Below are 17,528 nucleotides of genomic sequence, written 5' to 3' on the forward strand. Positions count from 1 at the left end.
CGACTTGCAGCGTATGTAGTGTAGCTCTGCTTCATTTGAAAGTAAATTGACAAATATGAATAATCATTCCTATATGCGAGTCGTCACTGCTATACAAATCCATCTACCTATCTTACATTTATCATACACTGTATATCAATCAGTGTTTTCTTCATTCTTGATCATTTGCCCTTTTTGCTGTAATACAATTTAACATCGGCAAATCTTTAATGGAAAAATGCAACCACAACTCATTAGATTTTTTTAAACCTTTATGTTAAATCATCAAGATCATCAAAGTACTCAATGACTTGTAAATCATTTAGTCCTAGCTCTGTATAATTAAAGTAGTGTACCCACATTAGAATCCATTCATCAGCCCATTAAAGTAAAGCCACATAAAAAGCAATTGTGAAAAAATGTAATGCATGTCATGTCTCTTTCAACCTTCCTCACTCCCACCTGTCACACACGCACTCCCACCTTGGTCACATTGTCGTATAAACGTGAAGGGGAACGATATAAGGTGAAGGAGGAGCACCGTTCAAACAGTCGAGGGTGGACACTAGAGCATAACAAGACTACCGGCTAGAGGCTCCAGTAGGCATCACCTAGGATGCTGTCTGGTAGCACAGCTTCTGTTTAAAGATAAAATCGTTTCTCCACGTGTGTTTTAACAGCACTGGGAAAGCATTCCTTCCTGGGAAGGGAATGTTAGTGCCTGGAGCCAGTTGTGTCTCAGGGGTAAGGCATTACCGCGAGGCATCGGCCACTGGATGATCTATTACAGCAGCTGATAAGACTCCTGTAGCGCTGTACACAATAGTCCTTTGGCTGCTCCCGGTCTTCTGTGGCCTCTGGTAAAGAGGCTTCTTTAACAATGTTGTGATCGATAAATTCATACAAAAGCAGAAACAAACACACGAAAACAAGGAAATGTGAATCTACGTTAGCATTTGGCAAAGTCTATTCCACTGGATCCATCTTCCCCCCCACCCATCTGATAAGACCTCAGTCCCCCCCTGGGACCTGGACCGGGGGTGGTTGACCAGGCTGGGGGTGTTCCCACACAGGACTCACAGCGTTGACGAGGGGGGTCCTGATGACAGCGGTGTCGGGGGGGGGCTCATTTGAGCAGCTTGGCCGTAGCCATGGAGGTCATGGAGGTCATGGTCATTGAGGGCACGGTGATGTCTTTGAAGATGGGCTGCATGATGCCCATGTAGGCCGGCTTGCTCTGGCTCAGGGTCTCGATGATCGTCTGACGCATGTCCCTGGTGGCGTCGCCCCGCACCGCCAGCAGGGCCACGATGTGCTCCTCCCTGGGGGGGGGGGGGGGGGAGGAGGAGGAGGAGGAGGAGGAGGAGGAGAGAGAGGAGGAGGAGGAGGAGGAGGGAGAGGAGGAGGAGGAGGAGGAGGGAGAGGAGGAGGAGGAGAGGGAGGAGGAGAGGGAGGAGGAGGAGGAGGAGGAGGAGGAGGAGGAGGAGAGAAGCATTGGTGACACGTTACAATCAGTCAATCAATTCTCTGTTAACATTAGTTCATTATTATTCAGCGTTACAATAAAGGTTGGGGTTAATTAAATAATGTCTACATGAATACCATAGCTAACATGAAACCATTACCTACTATTAACTGTAAGTCCATTTGTTTTACAGCACGAACTAATGTTAATGATGGTTAATTAATGCAATGTTTCCCAAACTTTTGGGAAACTTTTTTTTCGGGTGAGAATTTGTTGTGCTTGTGTTTGCGGCCATTTGTGTGCTTGTGTGTGTGCTTTTGTGTGTGGCCGTTTGTGTGCGTGTGTGCGTGTGAGTGTGCGTGTGTGCGCGTGCGTACCTGATGTCGGGGTACTTGGACACCAGCGTAGAGACCTCCAGGTAGAGCAGCGTGGGGTCCGTCAGCTTGAAGACCTCCGCGATGGCAGCGATGGAGTCACACAGCCGGTCTGTGTCCTCTCCCTGGGGGGCAGCGGACAGGGTGGGGGGGTGTCAGTGAGCCATCTATCGTTCCTCTTTCCTACGCTACTCTTGGTGCCTGTGCTCTCAGGTCGGAGCCACAGGGTGGGTGTGGTGAATACTACAGACATCGTGGTTTAGTTCACCGGTGGGATTAGGAGACGGGGTGACGGGCCAGAACACGTCGGACCGAACCCCTCAGACGCTAGTGTCTCATCCTGGCCGCTGTTACTGGGGCGTGATTGGCCGAGCAGAGCAGTGCCTGGCTCAACGGTTTAGTGTCAGGGCTCCCTCAGAGAACACGACCTGACCGTCAACATGCTGAGGTATGACGCTGCAACACATCTGCATTACGTTGCAACACATGAAGGGTTCGGCTTATTGAGTCACCTCCGTGACTCAGTGGACTGGGGGAATACAGTTCGTGCGAGTGCTGTGACCAGGAAATGTAAAAAAAGAAAATGTTGTTTCATTGTGGCTCTGAACCACACACGCACCCCAGGCATACGCACACGCACACACGCACACGCACACACACACACACACACACACACACACACACACACACACACACACACACGCGCACACACTGCTTACCGCGGTGAGCTTCCTGAAGAGGAACTTGAACTGCTCCGCCTCCTTCATCATGCGGTCGGCCCCTTCCCGCCGCTCCTCGGCGTTCCTGAAGGTGATCCTCTTCTGCATCACCGCCTTGATGTACTCCACCACTACCCTGCGGTGGGCCTCGCCGCTCATCTCCTGCAACGCACGGCACCAGGGCTATCGCTACGGCAACGCACGGCACCAGGGCTATCGCTACGGCAACGCACGGCACCAGGGCCATCGCTACGGCAACACACGGCACCAGGGCCATCGCTACGGCAACACACGGCACCAGGGCTATCGCTATGGCAACGCACGACACCAGGGCTATCGCTACGGCAACGCACGGCACCAGGGCTATCGCTATGGCAACCACACGGGCAGGCCGTCACCAAGGCTATCGCTATGGCAACCACACGGCAGGCCGTCACCAAGGCTATCGCTATGGCAACCACACGGCAGGCCGTCACCCAGGCTATCGCTATGGCAACCACACAGGCAGGCCGTCACCAAGGCTATCGCTATGACAACACAAGGCTGGCCGTCACCAAGTCTATCGCCATGCAACCACACGGCAGGCCGTCACCAAGGCTATCGCTATGACAACCACATGGCAGGCCGTCACCAACGCTATCGCTATGGCAACCACACGAGCAGGCCGTCACCAAGGCTATCGCTACGGCAACCACACAGGCAGGCCGTCACCAACCCTATCGCTAAGGCAACCACACAGGCAGGCCGTCACCAACCCTATCGCTAAGGCAACCACACAGGCAGGCCGTCACCAACCCTATCGCTAAGGCAACCACACAGGCAGGGCGTCACCAACGCTATGGCAACCACACGGCAGGCCGTCACCAACAGTATGCCAGGCCAAGAGGCGCGGCCATTTTGATCTCATTTATATGGTTTGTTGGGCAATCACAATAATAACGACTATGTTGCCAAAAAAAAAGGCACTATATACTGATATCGTTTTTTCATATTTTAATATTGATACTAATTAAATAAGGTAACTTGAAGAGGTCAAAATTGTATTCTAGTCTGATTATATATGAAAATTTCACATTGATACAGATTCTAGAAAATAATCATTTTTTAACTGTATCAGTGAAATTCAACATTGCTGGCTTGTGTTAGGACACTACTTGTACTACTCATTTTAGAAGTAAGAAATTACCAAGTTAATTTGAGACACTGGGATATGAGCTTGAGATTCACTCTTCGGCCTCTAGGTGTCGCCGTTGCAAAGCCTAATGTAAAAACACATCACAGCTCTTCAAATAATTAATATCCAAACCAGCCAGAACACGGATTTAACCAACTGAAACATGATGAATCTAGATGTATTATGATTAGAGCTGTCAAGCGATTAAAACATTTAATCGTGATTAATCGCATTAATGTCATAGTTAACTCTAATTAATCGCGATTAATCGCAAATTATTTTTCTATGCTAAATATCCCTTGATTTTTTGTCCCATAATTCTTCTCATTTTAATTATCTTATCAACATGGTGAAGTGCATCGGCTTGCCTTGTGCGAATTATTTTTTATTGATAACAACATTGGCATATACACTGATCAAAACAGGACGATACAAAAAAAGAGCCTATGGTGCAATTAAACGACTGCTTTGAACAAATGTAATTTGAACATAGCAGTCAGGCTACTGCTTCTTTGTTTTGAGCCAAAAAAAAAAAAAAGTTTTTTATTTTTTTTATATAAAATAATTGCGTTAATCGCGCGATAAAAAATTTAACGCCGTTAAATTTGGTTTGCGTTAACGCCGTTAATAACGCATTTAACTGACAGCTCTAATTATGATATTATTAAGCCTGCATTGATCTGACTTGGTTTAGGCGTTGCAGCCATACAGCGAAGTCGTCGGTGGGTCATTTTGGTTGCTTGTTTCGATGTAGAATTGAAATAATTGAAGAGGAGCGCCTCACCAGGTTGAAGGGTTTCTTGATCTTGTTGAAGTCGTTGAAGTAGTCCTCCACGGTCACGCAGATGGTGTCGACGGCGTGGGAGCCCAGCAGCCACTTCCTGGTCAGCAGCTCGTTGAGGTGGAGCTGGGCAGGACACAGGCAGGGTTCACCTCCGGCGCCGCCCCAGGGTACCACCTGGACCACCAGCCCTAAGCCTAACCCTAACCCTAACCCTCCATGTCTGGCTTCTGCCCGTCTGTCGGTGTCTTTTTTTTTAAGGTGGAATATAAAACCACCCTGCCTGGCTAAGGCCAGACCTCATCTCAATCGACATTGAGGAGAGCTCTGGGAACCACACGTTCATTTTCTCGTATTTGAGGCGTGGTTTACGATTGCCCGGAGCCGTTGATTGGGCGCTACGAATGGAAAGTAACGAATTACATTACTCGCGTTACTGTAATTGAGTAGCTTTTTTGTGTACTTGTACTTTTTTAACTACTATTTAAAATGTGTAATTTTACTTTTACTTAAGTACATTTTCTTTGGAGTAATGTACTTCGGTACATTTTACAGCACAAGCGTTACTGAGTAAAAAAAAAAACGTGTTCTGGTAATGAATATAGGATGTAAAAAACTGAACGTTGTGCCCCTGCGCGCCGGCAGCTCTAGAATTCTAGCCTAGAACCTAGTTCTTTTATAAAGAGTGTTGGCGCGTACGATCTGTCTCTCACTCAAACGATGATGGCTGACATGGAGGCAGACTCACACACACACACACACACACACACACACACACACACACACAGAGCTCTCTCGCGCTCTCTCTCTCACACACAGACAGCCACAACAGCCAACAAGAGTATTTGTTTGTTTTCTATTTCCATTGTTTATTTATGGAATGTTTGGAAACCTGTTCTTTTTTTTAAATGTCTGCACTTTTGATGAGTCTCTTTAGGTTTTTCTATGAAGATGTTCTGTTAAGATGTTTCTGTGGAATGTTTATTGGCGAGTTGAAACTGAAATGAAACCACAGTCAGTGCACAAGCACTTTTGGCTGAATGTAGCACTATGTAGTTTATGTAGCACTTTTTTAAATAAAAAGAAATGTGTTTTGGAAATGATTTTACCGTGAGTAGTCATTTTGCCATTTGGGGCTGCTCCCTTGCATGGGTGAGGCATAAATGCAATTTTGTTATGTGCAGTGACTGAGCACTGTGTGCTGTGTCACAATGGGAATTTGCCAGGTGGGCTTTCGATTTCCCAGGTGGGCTTTTGCACATCACAGTAGAGGCAGAAAACACTGATTGTAAAAAAGTAACTTTTTACTTTGACTTAAAGTACATTTTAAATTATTTACTTTTTACTTTTACTTGAGTAGATTTTTTGACCGGTCAATTTACTCGTACTTGAGTACAATTTCAACAGAGTAACAGTACTTGTACTTGAGTAAAATATTTTAGTACTCTTTCCACCTCTGCCCGATACCCACATGAATAAAGGTTTAGCCCCATCACACGGGAGGTCCAGGGGTATATCGTTAACCAAGTCAAAACATTGTGCATAGTAGGAATTCGGTGGAGGATGTTAAGGTCTCATTAGAATAAAGGTAATATTTCTCAAGGTTGTCAGAATTTTCTATCCCAATGAATTAGTCAATGAATGATGATCCTATTACATAAACCACATTTATCTTTCCTCAAATGGACTAAACATCTTTTTTAACTATAGTATCTGTTGGACCAGCCCATCTTGCTTTTCAGCCAATCACAACACTGCTTACCTCCAGATCTAGGAACACCTCGTCCAATAGGAACTGGCAACCTTCTTTGGCCACCTCGTTCAGGGTCTTCTCTATGTTAGCGTCGCTAGCGGTGGGCTCAGAGGACTGGGAGTACTTCCTCTTCAGACTGTTGATGGACTCTCTAGGGGAAGCGTAGAGACGGCAATGGTCAATCTGGGGTCACTACAACACACGCATCAACAGGTAATCCCTTTCATTTACACATCAGTGCCCTCCAACCCATGCTAAAAGAGCAGATGTTAGACTTGGTTATCAGTTAATGTGATTGTGTCGGACATTCAACCGACGTATTCTTTGTCCGTGTTGGAACCGTTGCTGTGTGACCTACTTGAACGTCTGGCAGTTGTTGATGATGGCGATCATGTACTGGATGTAGCACTGAGGCAGCTGTCGGTCTCGCAGGTGATCCTCCTTGTAGGCAATGGCCTCCTCTTTATACCTGCAGCACAAATGCATTCCCTCCTTTAAGAGTTAGGTTATGTTGTCTTCCTCCGTGGAAGTTTGGCCCTTTGGTCTTCTGGACCAGGAGGATCATCTATCCTTCGCTCAAATGTTTTGTATTTGTTGCAGTTTTTTTGTCTTATAATGCTGACGGCGGAAATAACTCTGGTAGAATGCACTACATAATTCCAACCGTTTGTTATGTCTTTAGAACTCCAAACGCAAGTGAATCAAATATATGCTGTTAATTTTCAAAAGCGTCAACATTTAAACGTCAACTTTGCACTCTCAGGGAAGCACAGCTTGGAGCAGGTGAGGGGCAGAGAACACACCTGATGAGGAAGGTGTTCATCTGTTTGAGGCACAGCTTCAGAACCTGCTCTTTGAAGCCTTCGTTGATCTGGGCTGCCACCTGCAGGTTCTGCTCAAACATCTGGAGAGGGAGAGAGAGTTAAACCTGGAGGTTCAGCTAAAACATCTGGAGAGAGGGAGAGAGTTAAACCTGGAGGTTCAGCTAAAACATCTGGAGAGTGGGTGAGAGAGTTAAACCTGGAGGTTCAGCTAAAACATCTGGAGAGAGGGAGAGAGTTAAACCTTGAGGTTCTGCTCAAACATCTGGAGAGCGGGTGAGTGTGTGAGTGAGTGTGAGAGTGAGAGTGAGTGAGTGAGAGACAGAGACATACAGACAGACAGACAGACAGACAGACAGACAGACAGACAGACAGACAGACAGACAGACAGACAGACAGACAGACAGACAGACAGACAGACAGAAACAAAGAAGTTCTGCTAAAACATGGCAGCAGGGAGAGGAGATGACGGGCCGTCTCTGTGAGACTCACCTGGAAGACGATGGCCGGCAGCGTGGTCTGGTAGTATCCGTCTTGGTCTGCCTCTGGTTCCGTGTCCTTCTGCCAGTCCTTCTTGTCCGTTTCCAGAGCCTTGCGCAGCCAGCCAGTTATATTAGACTGTAGGGAGAAGGAGGGGGTACGGTCACACATCAACTGGAGTCTAAAACCCCCCATTCTGTCAGAGCATTATTTGACCTGTAGATGGCAGCACACTAGGGTACAGTAACTCCTTAAAAGTGAAGGCCATGAATTCTTTGTGTTTGAATCATACGGAAATAAAGTATCTTGTGCTTCTAGTGATGGTGAAGGAAATATAATGAAATGGTGCAAGACTTGAGGCTTTCTTAATTTCTATGTGCATGCATTTCCATAATAAGAGTATAGCATTGCAGTCTACGGTTAAGCACAGTATAATACAACATTATATATTTATAATACTGCATTGTGCCTAATGCCAGTAACTCTGATTGACGCTAGTCCCAGCCTATGAGAGCTCAGATTCCCCGGGGGCCGGGCCGTCCCGGGCCTCCCCATTGGCCGCTGCTCACGGTGAAGGTCTGCACGTATTTGCTGAGCAGCTCGTCGACCACGTCCTGAGGCAGCAGCGGCTCCAGGTGGTTCACGTCACACTCGGAGCGCAGGTCGGGGTGGCCCATCATCTCCTCGCTGGAGCACGCACAGACAGACAGACAGGCAGACAGGCAGACAGGCAGACAGACAGACAGACAGGCAGACAGGCAGACAGGCAGACAGGCAGACAGACAGGCAGACAGGCAGACAGGCAGACAGACAGACAGACAGACAGGCAGACAGGCAGACAGGCAGACAGGCAGACAGGCAGACAGGCAGACAGGCAGACAGGCAGACAGGCAGACAGACAGGCAGACAGGCAGGCAGACAGGCAGACAGACAGACAGACAGACAGACAGGCAGACAGGCAGACAGGCAGACAGGCAGACAGGCAGACAGACAGACAGGCAGACAGGCAGACAGACAGACAGGCAGACAGGCAGACAGACAGACAGACAGACAGACAGGCAGACAGACAGACAGGCAGACAGACAGACAGACAGGCAGACAGACAGGCAGACAGGCAGGCAGACAGGCAGACAGGTCCTTATGGTTAGAGCGGAGACAACCCTGAAGGGATCGTGGATTCCTTATGCAGAGATATACCAGGTGGCCTATTAATGAAATAAAGTGGATAATACAAAATAAACACAGGGCTTTAAAAGTCACACAGGAAAACAGTAAATGATACAAAGAAGTAATCAGATGAAAGTAAAAAAAAAATGCAGGTGTTTATGTGCACATCAAAATGATTACTGGGATAACAATACGATTTATCTCTTAAAAACGCAGCTTTTTAAAGTAGCTTCTATCTGCATTCACGTTAAAAAATAATCAATAATCTAGGGTAGCATAAGTATTTTAGAAACGTTTGTTTTTGTTTTTTAATAAGCATGTCCAATCATTTCATTCGGGCAGAATAAAATGATTGGACATGCTTTATATTACCTCCCAGTCTGTCTCCCGACCTGACTAGCAGAACGCACCCTACCCGCCCACACTATGCCCTTCACTCATAGCGTAGGATCGGAGTCCTCCACCAGGCTAGGCCCTCCTATTGCTAAAGCTAGCGGGCTAGTTGTGTGTTTTAGAGGAGTGGCTTTGGATTGAGGCCTGAGGGGAGGGGTGAGACTTCATTTAAATACTTTTCAATAATAGATTTGAATCGACCAATACCTAGCTCTCACGACGACTAAGAATACAAGTGAAAAGGGAATCTCTTTTTTGCAATTATGCACCAGAGAAGTCTAACCAGTGTCACGTTGAGGGCAATCCCTTCAACCTAAAGAGACCCCTACTGTCATTCACCCATCAGCTCCATGTCTGAAAGCATAAGCGGCTCCCCTGGTAGCCACATCAGAATCGGATATGAGCGGGTACTCAATGTATGTGTGAGTGTGTGTCTCGTGTACGACTCAGTGTTTTAAAGCCCCGTGAGGAAATGCATACACTCTAATCCTCTCAATGCTACCGATAGCAGCACGCGATGCGTGAACACAACCCCGCCACCCAGCACGCGATGGGAGCTCCCACCGCGATGCCCCGGCGTTGGATTAGCCACACACAGCTTAGCTGGCATGTTACCCTGGACCCCCTCCATGCAGAGAGTGTGTGTGAGAGGTCGGTGCGTGTGTGTGTGTGTGTGTGTGTGTGTGTGTGTGTGTGTGTGTGTGTCTCTGAGAAAGCAAGGAGCCATTTAAAATATTGAGGTAATTGCTTTATGAGGCATGCCCATATAAGGAGAGACGGTTTAACCTCCACTAACGAGACAGTGCTGTAAAGATTAACGATTGGTTTCTTCTTCCCACTGAACACAACCCATGATGGTTCATTGTTTGATTCTAGACCGAGTGCGAGGCAGAATAGACTTGCACTTTGTGCCTCCTTTTTAATTCTTTAATTAGTTTGTGAAATAAATCCGCTAATCTATATGCATTGTCCAATGAAGATATTTAAAAACTTACCAAAGACATTACATATCCCTTGTTCATCTTGAAACACAAATATGTCTTGCAACTTTTATAATAGTGCGCAGTAAAAATAAGTACTACTACTACTAAGTGACCCTGAGGTAGCACACTGAATTTGTTGATGCCATTGTTCCCAACTGATCATTTTTCTTATAAATAATAACTAAAAACCTACATTATTTTTTATCAAAAATAAATTAACTTGTTGGCGTTGAACAGGGTAGTTATGCTTGAACCAAACTACCACAACTACTACTGCAACTCTCAAACGTGTAATTGTGTGAGAAAAGAGAATTGTTTAGTATTTTGGTGATCTTCAGGGATGCACTACAAATTCCAACGATGACGTAAAACATACAAATACCTCAGGGCAATGAGGGATGAAGGTTTCGGCTAAAAAGTAACAAAGGCAGATAATCAAGCAAATAACGAGGATCCCTCGTGATTAATAAGATGTTTCTGAGTTGTGGGAATGGTTTGAGACATGCTTGCATGTCGACAGCCTGGTATTGGACATTTACATTCAGGGCAGGCAGCAGACGCTTTTATCAAAAGCGACTTACAATAGGTACATTATTCATAACAGAACATCAAAGACGTGCGTGATTCTTGCACATTTTGGTTTGTATTCATGGTTGAATGAAAATATTGTAAGTCAATCTTTCAAGGAATATCTCTGAGTGGTATTGCGTAGGCAAAACGTAGAGACCTTGATTTATAGGGATTTCTCTGTTCTACAAATGTGATGAGAATAGATAGAATGAAAACGACGTTCAAAAATAAGAAAAATATGGTTCTCCACATGGTGTGTGGTGGGCAGGCCGCCTGTACCTCTTATAGGTGTTCAGCACCCAGGTCACATGGTGTGTGGTGGGCCGGCAGCCTGCACCTCTTATAGGTGTTGAGCACCCAGGTCACATGGTGTGTGGTGGGCAGGCCGCCTGTACCTCTTATAGGTGTTCAGCACCCAGGTCACATGGTGTGTGGTGAGCCGGCAGCCTGTACCTCTTATAGGTGTTCAGCACCCAGGTCACATGGTGTGTGGTGAGCCGGCAGCCTGCACCTCTTATAGGTGTTGAGCACCCAGGTCACATGGTGTGTGGTGAGCCGGCAGCCTGTACCTCTTATAGGTGTTGAGCACCCAGGTCAGCAGTGAGACGATCTCATTGGCCTCCAGGTCCTCAGACGCCAGCTCCTGGACACGAGCAGACACCCCCCGGTGGTAGAGGCAGAAGAACCTGGAACACACGCACAAACACAAACACGCACGCACACACAGACGCACGCAGACGCACGCACACACACACACACACACACACACACAGACGTACACACACACACACACACCACAGACACACACAAGCACACACACAGACGCACGCACACGCACGCACACACGCACACACACACACGCACGCACACGGACGCACACACACACAGACTCACGCACACAGACACACACCACAGACACACACAAGCACACACACAGACGCACGCACACACCACAGACACACACACAAGCACACACACAGACGCACACACACACGCACACAGACACGCACACAGACACACACAAGCACACACACAGACACACGCACACGCACGCACGCACACACACAGACGCACGCAGACACATGCACAGACACACACAGACAGACACACACAGACGCACACAAACACACACAGTGATTGACCCTCAATCAGTATTGCTTTGAAAAGCTGCTTTGATATACAATAGAGAACAACAAATTATCTTCAAATGTATTGAATTGTGTTATACTTGTACACTTATATATTATAGAATAATGAATTGATTTAGTTCATTTGTTTGAATAGTTGATTCCAATAAAACACGGCCGCAGCCATGTTGTCTCTTTATGAAGGAACTTCATTAACGTCTAATCGTATTGGTCGGACAGCGGTCCACTTAGAAAGCAGCACAGAAGAAGAAGCTCTGCTGATTGGCCACCCTCTGCCATCGGCCCCTCCCATTGGTCCTACCTGTGGAAGGTGTTGTAGTGCGGCGGGAAGCACTGGGTCATGAGGTTCTGCACCACGATGAGGTCGTCCAGGACGTACTTGCGGGTCAGCTCCAGCAGACGGACCAGCCACATCTTGTCCGACTCGCGCGTCTCCGACTGGGTGCCCTCGATGCGCGTGCTCACCGTGCTCTCCAACACCTGGACCACGGAGCACACGTCATCACACTACCACCCACAAGACGTGTCCAGAAGGAGAGGAACACAGTGAGGCCCAAAGGCTTGGTCCACTGTGGACCACTGTGGTCCTTAGGAATAGCCGTTCTTCTGAGGCGTACTAAACCCTGCTGCTGTTGTACAGCGCTGTGTTGGGCAGACAGGTAAGACTAGGAACCATGCATGTAAAGATTATTCACATCATCAAAATCCAAACATAACAGCGCTCTAACATACGAAAACAAAATGCCACACACCCACGTTCTCACGGTCGACTGTTAGGCACACACCGTGTGAGGAAGACATAAAAGAGGTCCAAAGAAACAAAGCAAGTGTTGCCTTGTTTCTAAACTGATCTGTAATCAGATCCCGATCTCGTGCGCCCCGTCGGGTGGGGGTGCCGCCGGGGGCGTACCTTGAACATGTTCTCCTTCCACTGCTTGGGCCGTCCGGGGGGGATGAAGCCCGTCTGCTTGTTGCGGTCCGTCATGCGCCGGTCGATCTTCTCCTCGCGCTCGATGATGCGGACCACCGACACCAGCATGGTGGGGTCCCGGCGCACCGTGCCCATGGAGCGCTGCAGGACCATCCACAGCTGCTTGGCCAGCTCGTCAGAGAGGGACTGCACCTGGGGGCGGGACAACGGCCTCAGGGGGGGGCGGGACAACGGCCTCAGGGGGGGGGCGGGACAACGGCCTCAGGGGGGGGCGGGACAACGGCCTCAGGGGGGGGGCGGGACAACGGCCTCAGGGGGGGGGCGGGACAACGGCCTCAGGGGGGGGTGGGACAACGGCCTCAGGGGGGGGCGGGACAACGGCCTCAGGGGGGCGGGACAACGGCCTCAGGGGGGGGGCGGGACAACGGCCTCAGGGGGGCGGGACAACGGCCTCAGGGGGGCGGCTCAGCTCAGGAGGTAGAGCAGTTGTCTCGTAACCGAAAGATTGCTAGTTCGGTCCCCGGCTCCTCCTAGCTGAGTGTTGAGGTGTCCCTGAGCGAGACTCTTAACCCTAACTGCTCCTGACCAGCTGGCTGTCGCCCTGCATGGTTGACTCTGCCGTCGGAGTGACAACATGTGTATTAACCGATGTAAGTCGCTTTGGATAAAAGCGTCTGCTAAATGCCCTGATTGTAATTGGGTTGGACGCGGTCAGACTGTGGGTCTGTTCTCCTCATTAAAAGCGTCGCTCTTTTCCTCGCTCTCCATTGGCCATTTGTTATTATTTATTTTATTTATTTGTCGTAACACATACACACTCACACACACACACACACACACACACACACACACACACACACACACACACGTGTGTCCAATCCATATATATATCCATATATATATATAAAATAACATAATGTTAATTTCCTATTGAGCAGGGAGCGGTTTGAGCTCTTGGTCTTATTTCGTCCCGTTATCAGTAAACTATATGACTCTGCTGGAAAAGAATGTAAAACAGCAAAACAAAACATGGACTGTTCATGAATAAGACCCTGAACACAGGAAGAGCGGAGTTCCAGCAGTGTGTGATGCGCTTGGCTCACGTCTTCGAAGTAGATGCGGATGAGGCTCATGTCGCTGGTGTTCTTGCTGTCCATGCGGTACTGCTCGTACATCAGGTCGTCGCGGGAGAACTCCAGGTCCATCAGCTTGCGGTGGGCCTTCAGTAGCTCTGCCTGCTCGATCAGATGCTTGGTCTCCTCCACTATCTCAGGTACTGCTCAGAGACACGGGCACACAGCGGGGAGATAACAGAGGAGAGACGCTTTAACAATAGTACAATGAGCTGCAGGTCCGTAGCCTCATCAGAACATCAAGGGTGCATCAGTGTAAAGCTGAAGATTGGGAACATCTTAAAATGTTAGTTGCAACTTGAACGTTCACTCGGGACGTCTACATCATGCATATTGGCTCGTTATTTGCACACTCTCACTGTTCATAGGGATATGTATGTATATATATCTAGATAGTCATACAGTTAACAATACAGAACAGTACTTATGTATCGGTATTCCATCAATCCTACTAGATAACACCTCATTCTTGGTGATTTGCTAAATAAATCATTTCTTCAGATACCTTCCCAACCACAGCATCAGTAAATGTGTCTTGGATCATGTTTTCAAGCAGACCCTGTATGCTGGAAATCTGTGTCTGAATTGGAGGTGGGCCAGACACATAAGCCAGGGCAAATAAAAGATGAGCTTGTAGAGTAATTTTACAGCTGAAACGCCTGAATTTCCCATGTGGGATAATAAAGTGTCCTTGTTCATTGATTCTTAAAACACTGGCAGCATTTCAAACTGACTCCCCCCGATCCCATCCGAGTTCGGTACTCCGGGTTTTGGTCTTACCAGAGAAGATGTTCTTGAGGTTCTCCACGGCAGACGCCAGCTGGCTGTGCTGCACCACGGCGTCCTTCACGTCCTTCAGGCTCTCGATGGTGTTGATGCTCTGCCTCCAGTCCTTGCTGACGTCGGCCAGCGAGCCCTGGATGTCTTTGACGTCCACCAGGGCGTTGTGAAGCTGGGTGAGCCCGGTGCGCACCCCGTCCAGCTGGGACTGGATGGCCGCCTGGAGGGGGGGGGGGGGGGGGGGTGGACGACACAAGGAACACGATCAGGCAAGGAGAAGGTAGGGAGAACAGTACCTCAAGGCGATCGAAGACCCCTAAAATAAGGAGAAAATAATCCTGGGATTGCACATTCAGAGATAAAAGACCCCAACATGTGATGAATGTACTCCTGGAAGGACAGGTCCATCCTTTGAGAACGGGGAAAGGTTGTGTTAGGCAAAATACAAATAGACTTGAGAATCTTCTCACATGCTTCACTGACTGCTTTATTCAACCCACTTCCTAGTGTCGGTCATGGTTTAGGTGGCACTACAATACTGCATTACCGTTGTTCTTTACACTCATGATGAAATGTGCCGAGTATAAACTGTGCTGTTGTATAGTATTTTAACTTCATATGCACAGGGACTCACTTCCATAAAACTCCAAAAGATAAAGCTTAAAAGAATAAGCAATGAATATGAGGATATGAAAACATCTGCAGTTTCAGAAAGTGGATGCCGAATTTCGATCGCGATTTAGATTATTGGGTCAAACAAACTCCAAACTGATATAATCGAGTTGAAACGATTATTTTTTAGTTATTTTTAAGTATAGTTATTATAGTCATTAAATGTTTTTTAGAAATTGCTGGATACATACTCCTAGCTTATTTTCGATTTGAAAATGTTGTGTATATTTTTAAGGCTTCTTTTGGAGATTATTATGTTCCAACATTGACCATAATAACCGTGGCCCTGTTCCTCCCTGACCCAGCCGCCCTGACAGAGAGCCGCGGCGGTCGGCGGCGCTCTCACCTTCAGCCGGGCCTCCACGGAGGCCTTCTTGCGGGCCTCTCTGCGTCGGTACTGCTCCACCTTGTCCAGCTGGTCCGACCGCTGCAGCATCCCGGCCACGCGCTGCACCGCCGTGGCCTCCGCCTCGCGGTTCGTCTCCTCCATGGCGCCGAGGGACCGGCAGCCCGGTCAGATGATCAACCCCGCCTGGGGGAGAGGAACCCGGTTCAGGGTCTCATGGAGGCAACGCTGTTGCTATGATGGCTATAGATCCGATACCCGGGAGTGGAGCAGGTCACTTTTGGAAAGCTGCAACTGTAAATGTGCTGTAATATTATACTGTTTATATATAGACATAATTATAAGAGATGTCTACTGATACATATAACTTTGACCTCCATCTTCTGATGAAGGACCGCCCCCTCAAACAACACAAATGCATAGTCCTTTTCATTTCAGTCATCCACACTGCACTATAGTCAAAGAGGGGTGTGTGTGTGTGTGTGTGTGTGTGTGTGTGTGTGTGTGTGTGTGTGTGTGTGTGTGTGTGTGTGTGTGTATTTCTATGTATCATTATCAATGGTATCTGATATGATTTATTTATTTCAATCGGTGACTGCTGTGTCTGGCATATTTGTACTGTACAGCACTGTGGTCAATGACGGTACAAGTAAACTCGATTTGATTACCGATTTATATTTTTATATATATCTCAGCAGGGGTCAGGCTACCTGGTGTCACATTACAGTAATAGCAATGACATGAAAACGAAGCCACTCACTAAATGTACTTCCTTACAAAAATGAATGACCATTGTGCACATTTGTTCAGTGTCTGTGTGTACAATTTTTTTAAACATTTCTATAGAATAAATTGAATAAATTGCTGAACTTGCATTGTAAAATCATTTGAGTTTGCGGCTGTAACGATGAAGGTTGAAGCTTTATGCAGCTGGATGCCTGACGTTAATGAACAAAGGATGAACTCACTAAAAGGCCAATTTATCTTTCTCGTTTTTGGTATCCTACAACTTAGGAATGCTGATTGTAATAAAACATGCATGTCTTCTCGACCAAATTGTCTAAGTTAGCCAGCGATGCTCAAAACAACCCATCTAAGATATAGCGCAAGCTAAGCCCAGACGAATTGACATTGAACGGTCATTGATGCGATTTATCGGGCTGACTATTCAAACCATTTTAAACGTTCTTACCGATTCAAGTCAAAACAGTAGCGAATGCGAAGACATGTCTCTTCAATCACTGCTAAAAGAATCGATGTTTATGTTCAACAGTCAGGGACAGTTCCTGGTGAGTGAAGCTAGCACCTCGCCCAGCATCAGCTGATCGCTAGGTAGCTGCTCAGGCACATCAGTGCTGCGCATTTTCTACGCAGGACGCAGAAGTATTTGCGCAACTGATGTTTTGAATTCTAGGACCATCATTCAATATCCTTCAACATATTGCGCAGGCGCGTCGTTAGACCTGGGCATTCGGGGCTATAGCCCCGGATCTTTTGGGATCAGCCCCGGATCTCTGCCGTAAAAAAAAAAAAAGAAAGTGTGTATATATATATATATATATATATATATATATATATATATATATATATATATATATATATATATATATATATATATATAGCTGCTTTCATACACGTAAGTACTGGCTGCTCTTCTGAATATATGCTGCATCGTTGCAGCAACATTGAAGACGATCGCGTTGACTTCTGCGGTCTGTTCTGCCTCCATGCTGTGTGCGTCAAACCAAAACAAATCTGAGTGACAGCGGCCGCACTTATCCCGCCTCCTGCAAATGTACGTAATATCCCTCCCCTTGCAATGCCGGCGCTGGCACTGGCCGCGGGAGCAAGATGTTATT

The 17,528-nt window shown here is 47.3% G+C and overlaps 1 protein-coding gene across 2 annotated transcripts; it reads right to left on the bottom strand.

Annotated features, from left to right (window-relative positions):
* Nucleotides 1-233: 233 nt before the first annotated feature.
* Nucleotides 234-17,002, bottom strand: exoc3 (exocyst complex component 3). Of its 2 annotated transcripts, none has more exons than XM_030362949.1 (16): nt 16,862-17,002; nt 15,670-15,855; nt 14,652-14,871; nt 13,842-14,014; nt 12,718-12,930; nt 12,109-12,287; nt 11,229-11,345; nt 8,116-8,233; nt 7,559-7,684; nt 7,049-7,149; nt 6,604-6,714; nt 6,255-6,396; nt 4,496-4,618; nt 2,538-2,699; nt 1,822-1,943; nt 234-1,301 (listed from the first exon to the last, which is right to left on the bottom strand). In XM_030362949.1, exons 2-16 carry the CDS (start codon nt 15,811-15,813, stop codon nt 1,106-1,108), a joined length of 2,247 nt encoding a protein of 748 aa, XP_030218809.1. In that variant the 5' UTR covers nt 15,814-15,855; nt 16,862-17,002; the 3' UTR covers nt 234-1,105. The 2 variants fall into 2 exon arrangements, with proteins under 2 accessions (XP_030218809.1, XP_030218811.1); XM_030362951.1 differs by having other exon boundaries at nt 15,670-15,963.
* Nucleotides 17,003-17,528: the final 526 nt, after the last annotated feature.

The sequence above is a fragment of the Gadus morhua genome, chromosome 8 (genome assembly GCF_902167405.1).
Source record: "Gadus morhua chromosome 8, gadMor3.0, whole genome shotgun sequence".
Taxonomy (NCBI): domain Eukaryota; kingdom Metazoa; phylum Chordata; class Actinopteri; order Gadiformes; family Gadidae; genus Gadus; species Gadus morhua.

Coding starts and splice junctions, on each gene's coding strand:
- exoc3 (XM_030362949.1), bottom strand. CDS start 15,813: ATGGAGGAGACGAACCGCGAGGCGGAGGCCACGGCGGTGCAGCGCGTG. Junction 11,346..12,108: donor CACTACAACACCTTCCACAG/GTAGGACCAATG, acceptor CGTGTGTTCCAG/GTTCTTCTGCCTCTACCACC. Junction 2,700..4,495: donor TCAAGAAACCCTTCAACCTG/GTGAGGCGCTCC, acceptor CGTGCGTTGCAG/GAGATGAGCGGCGAGGCCCA.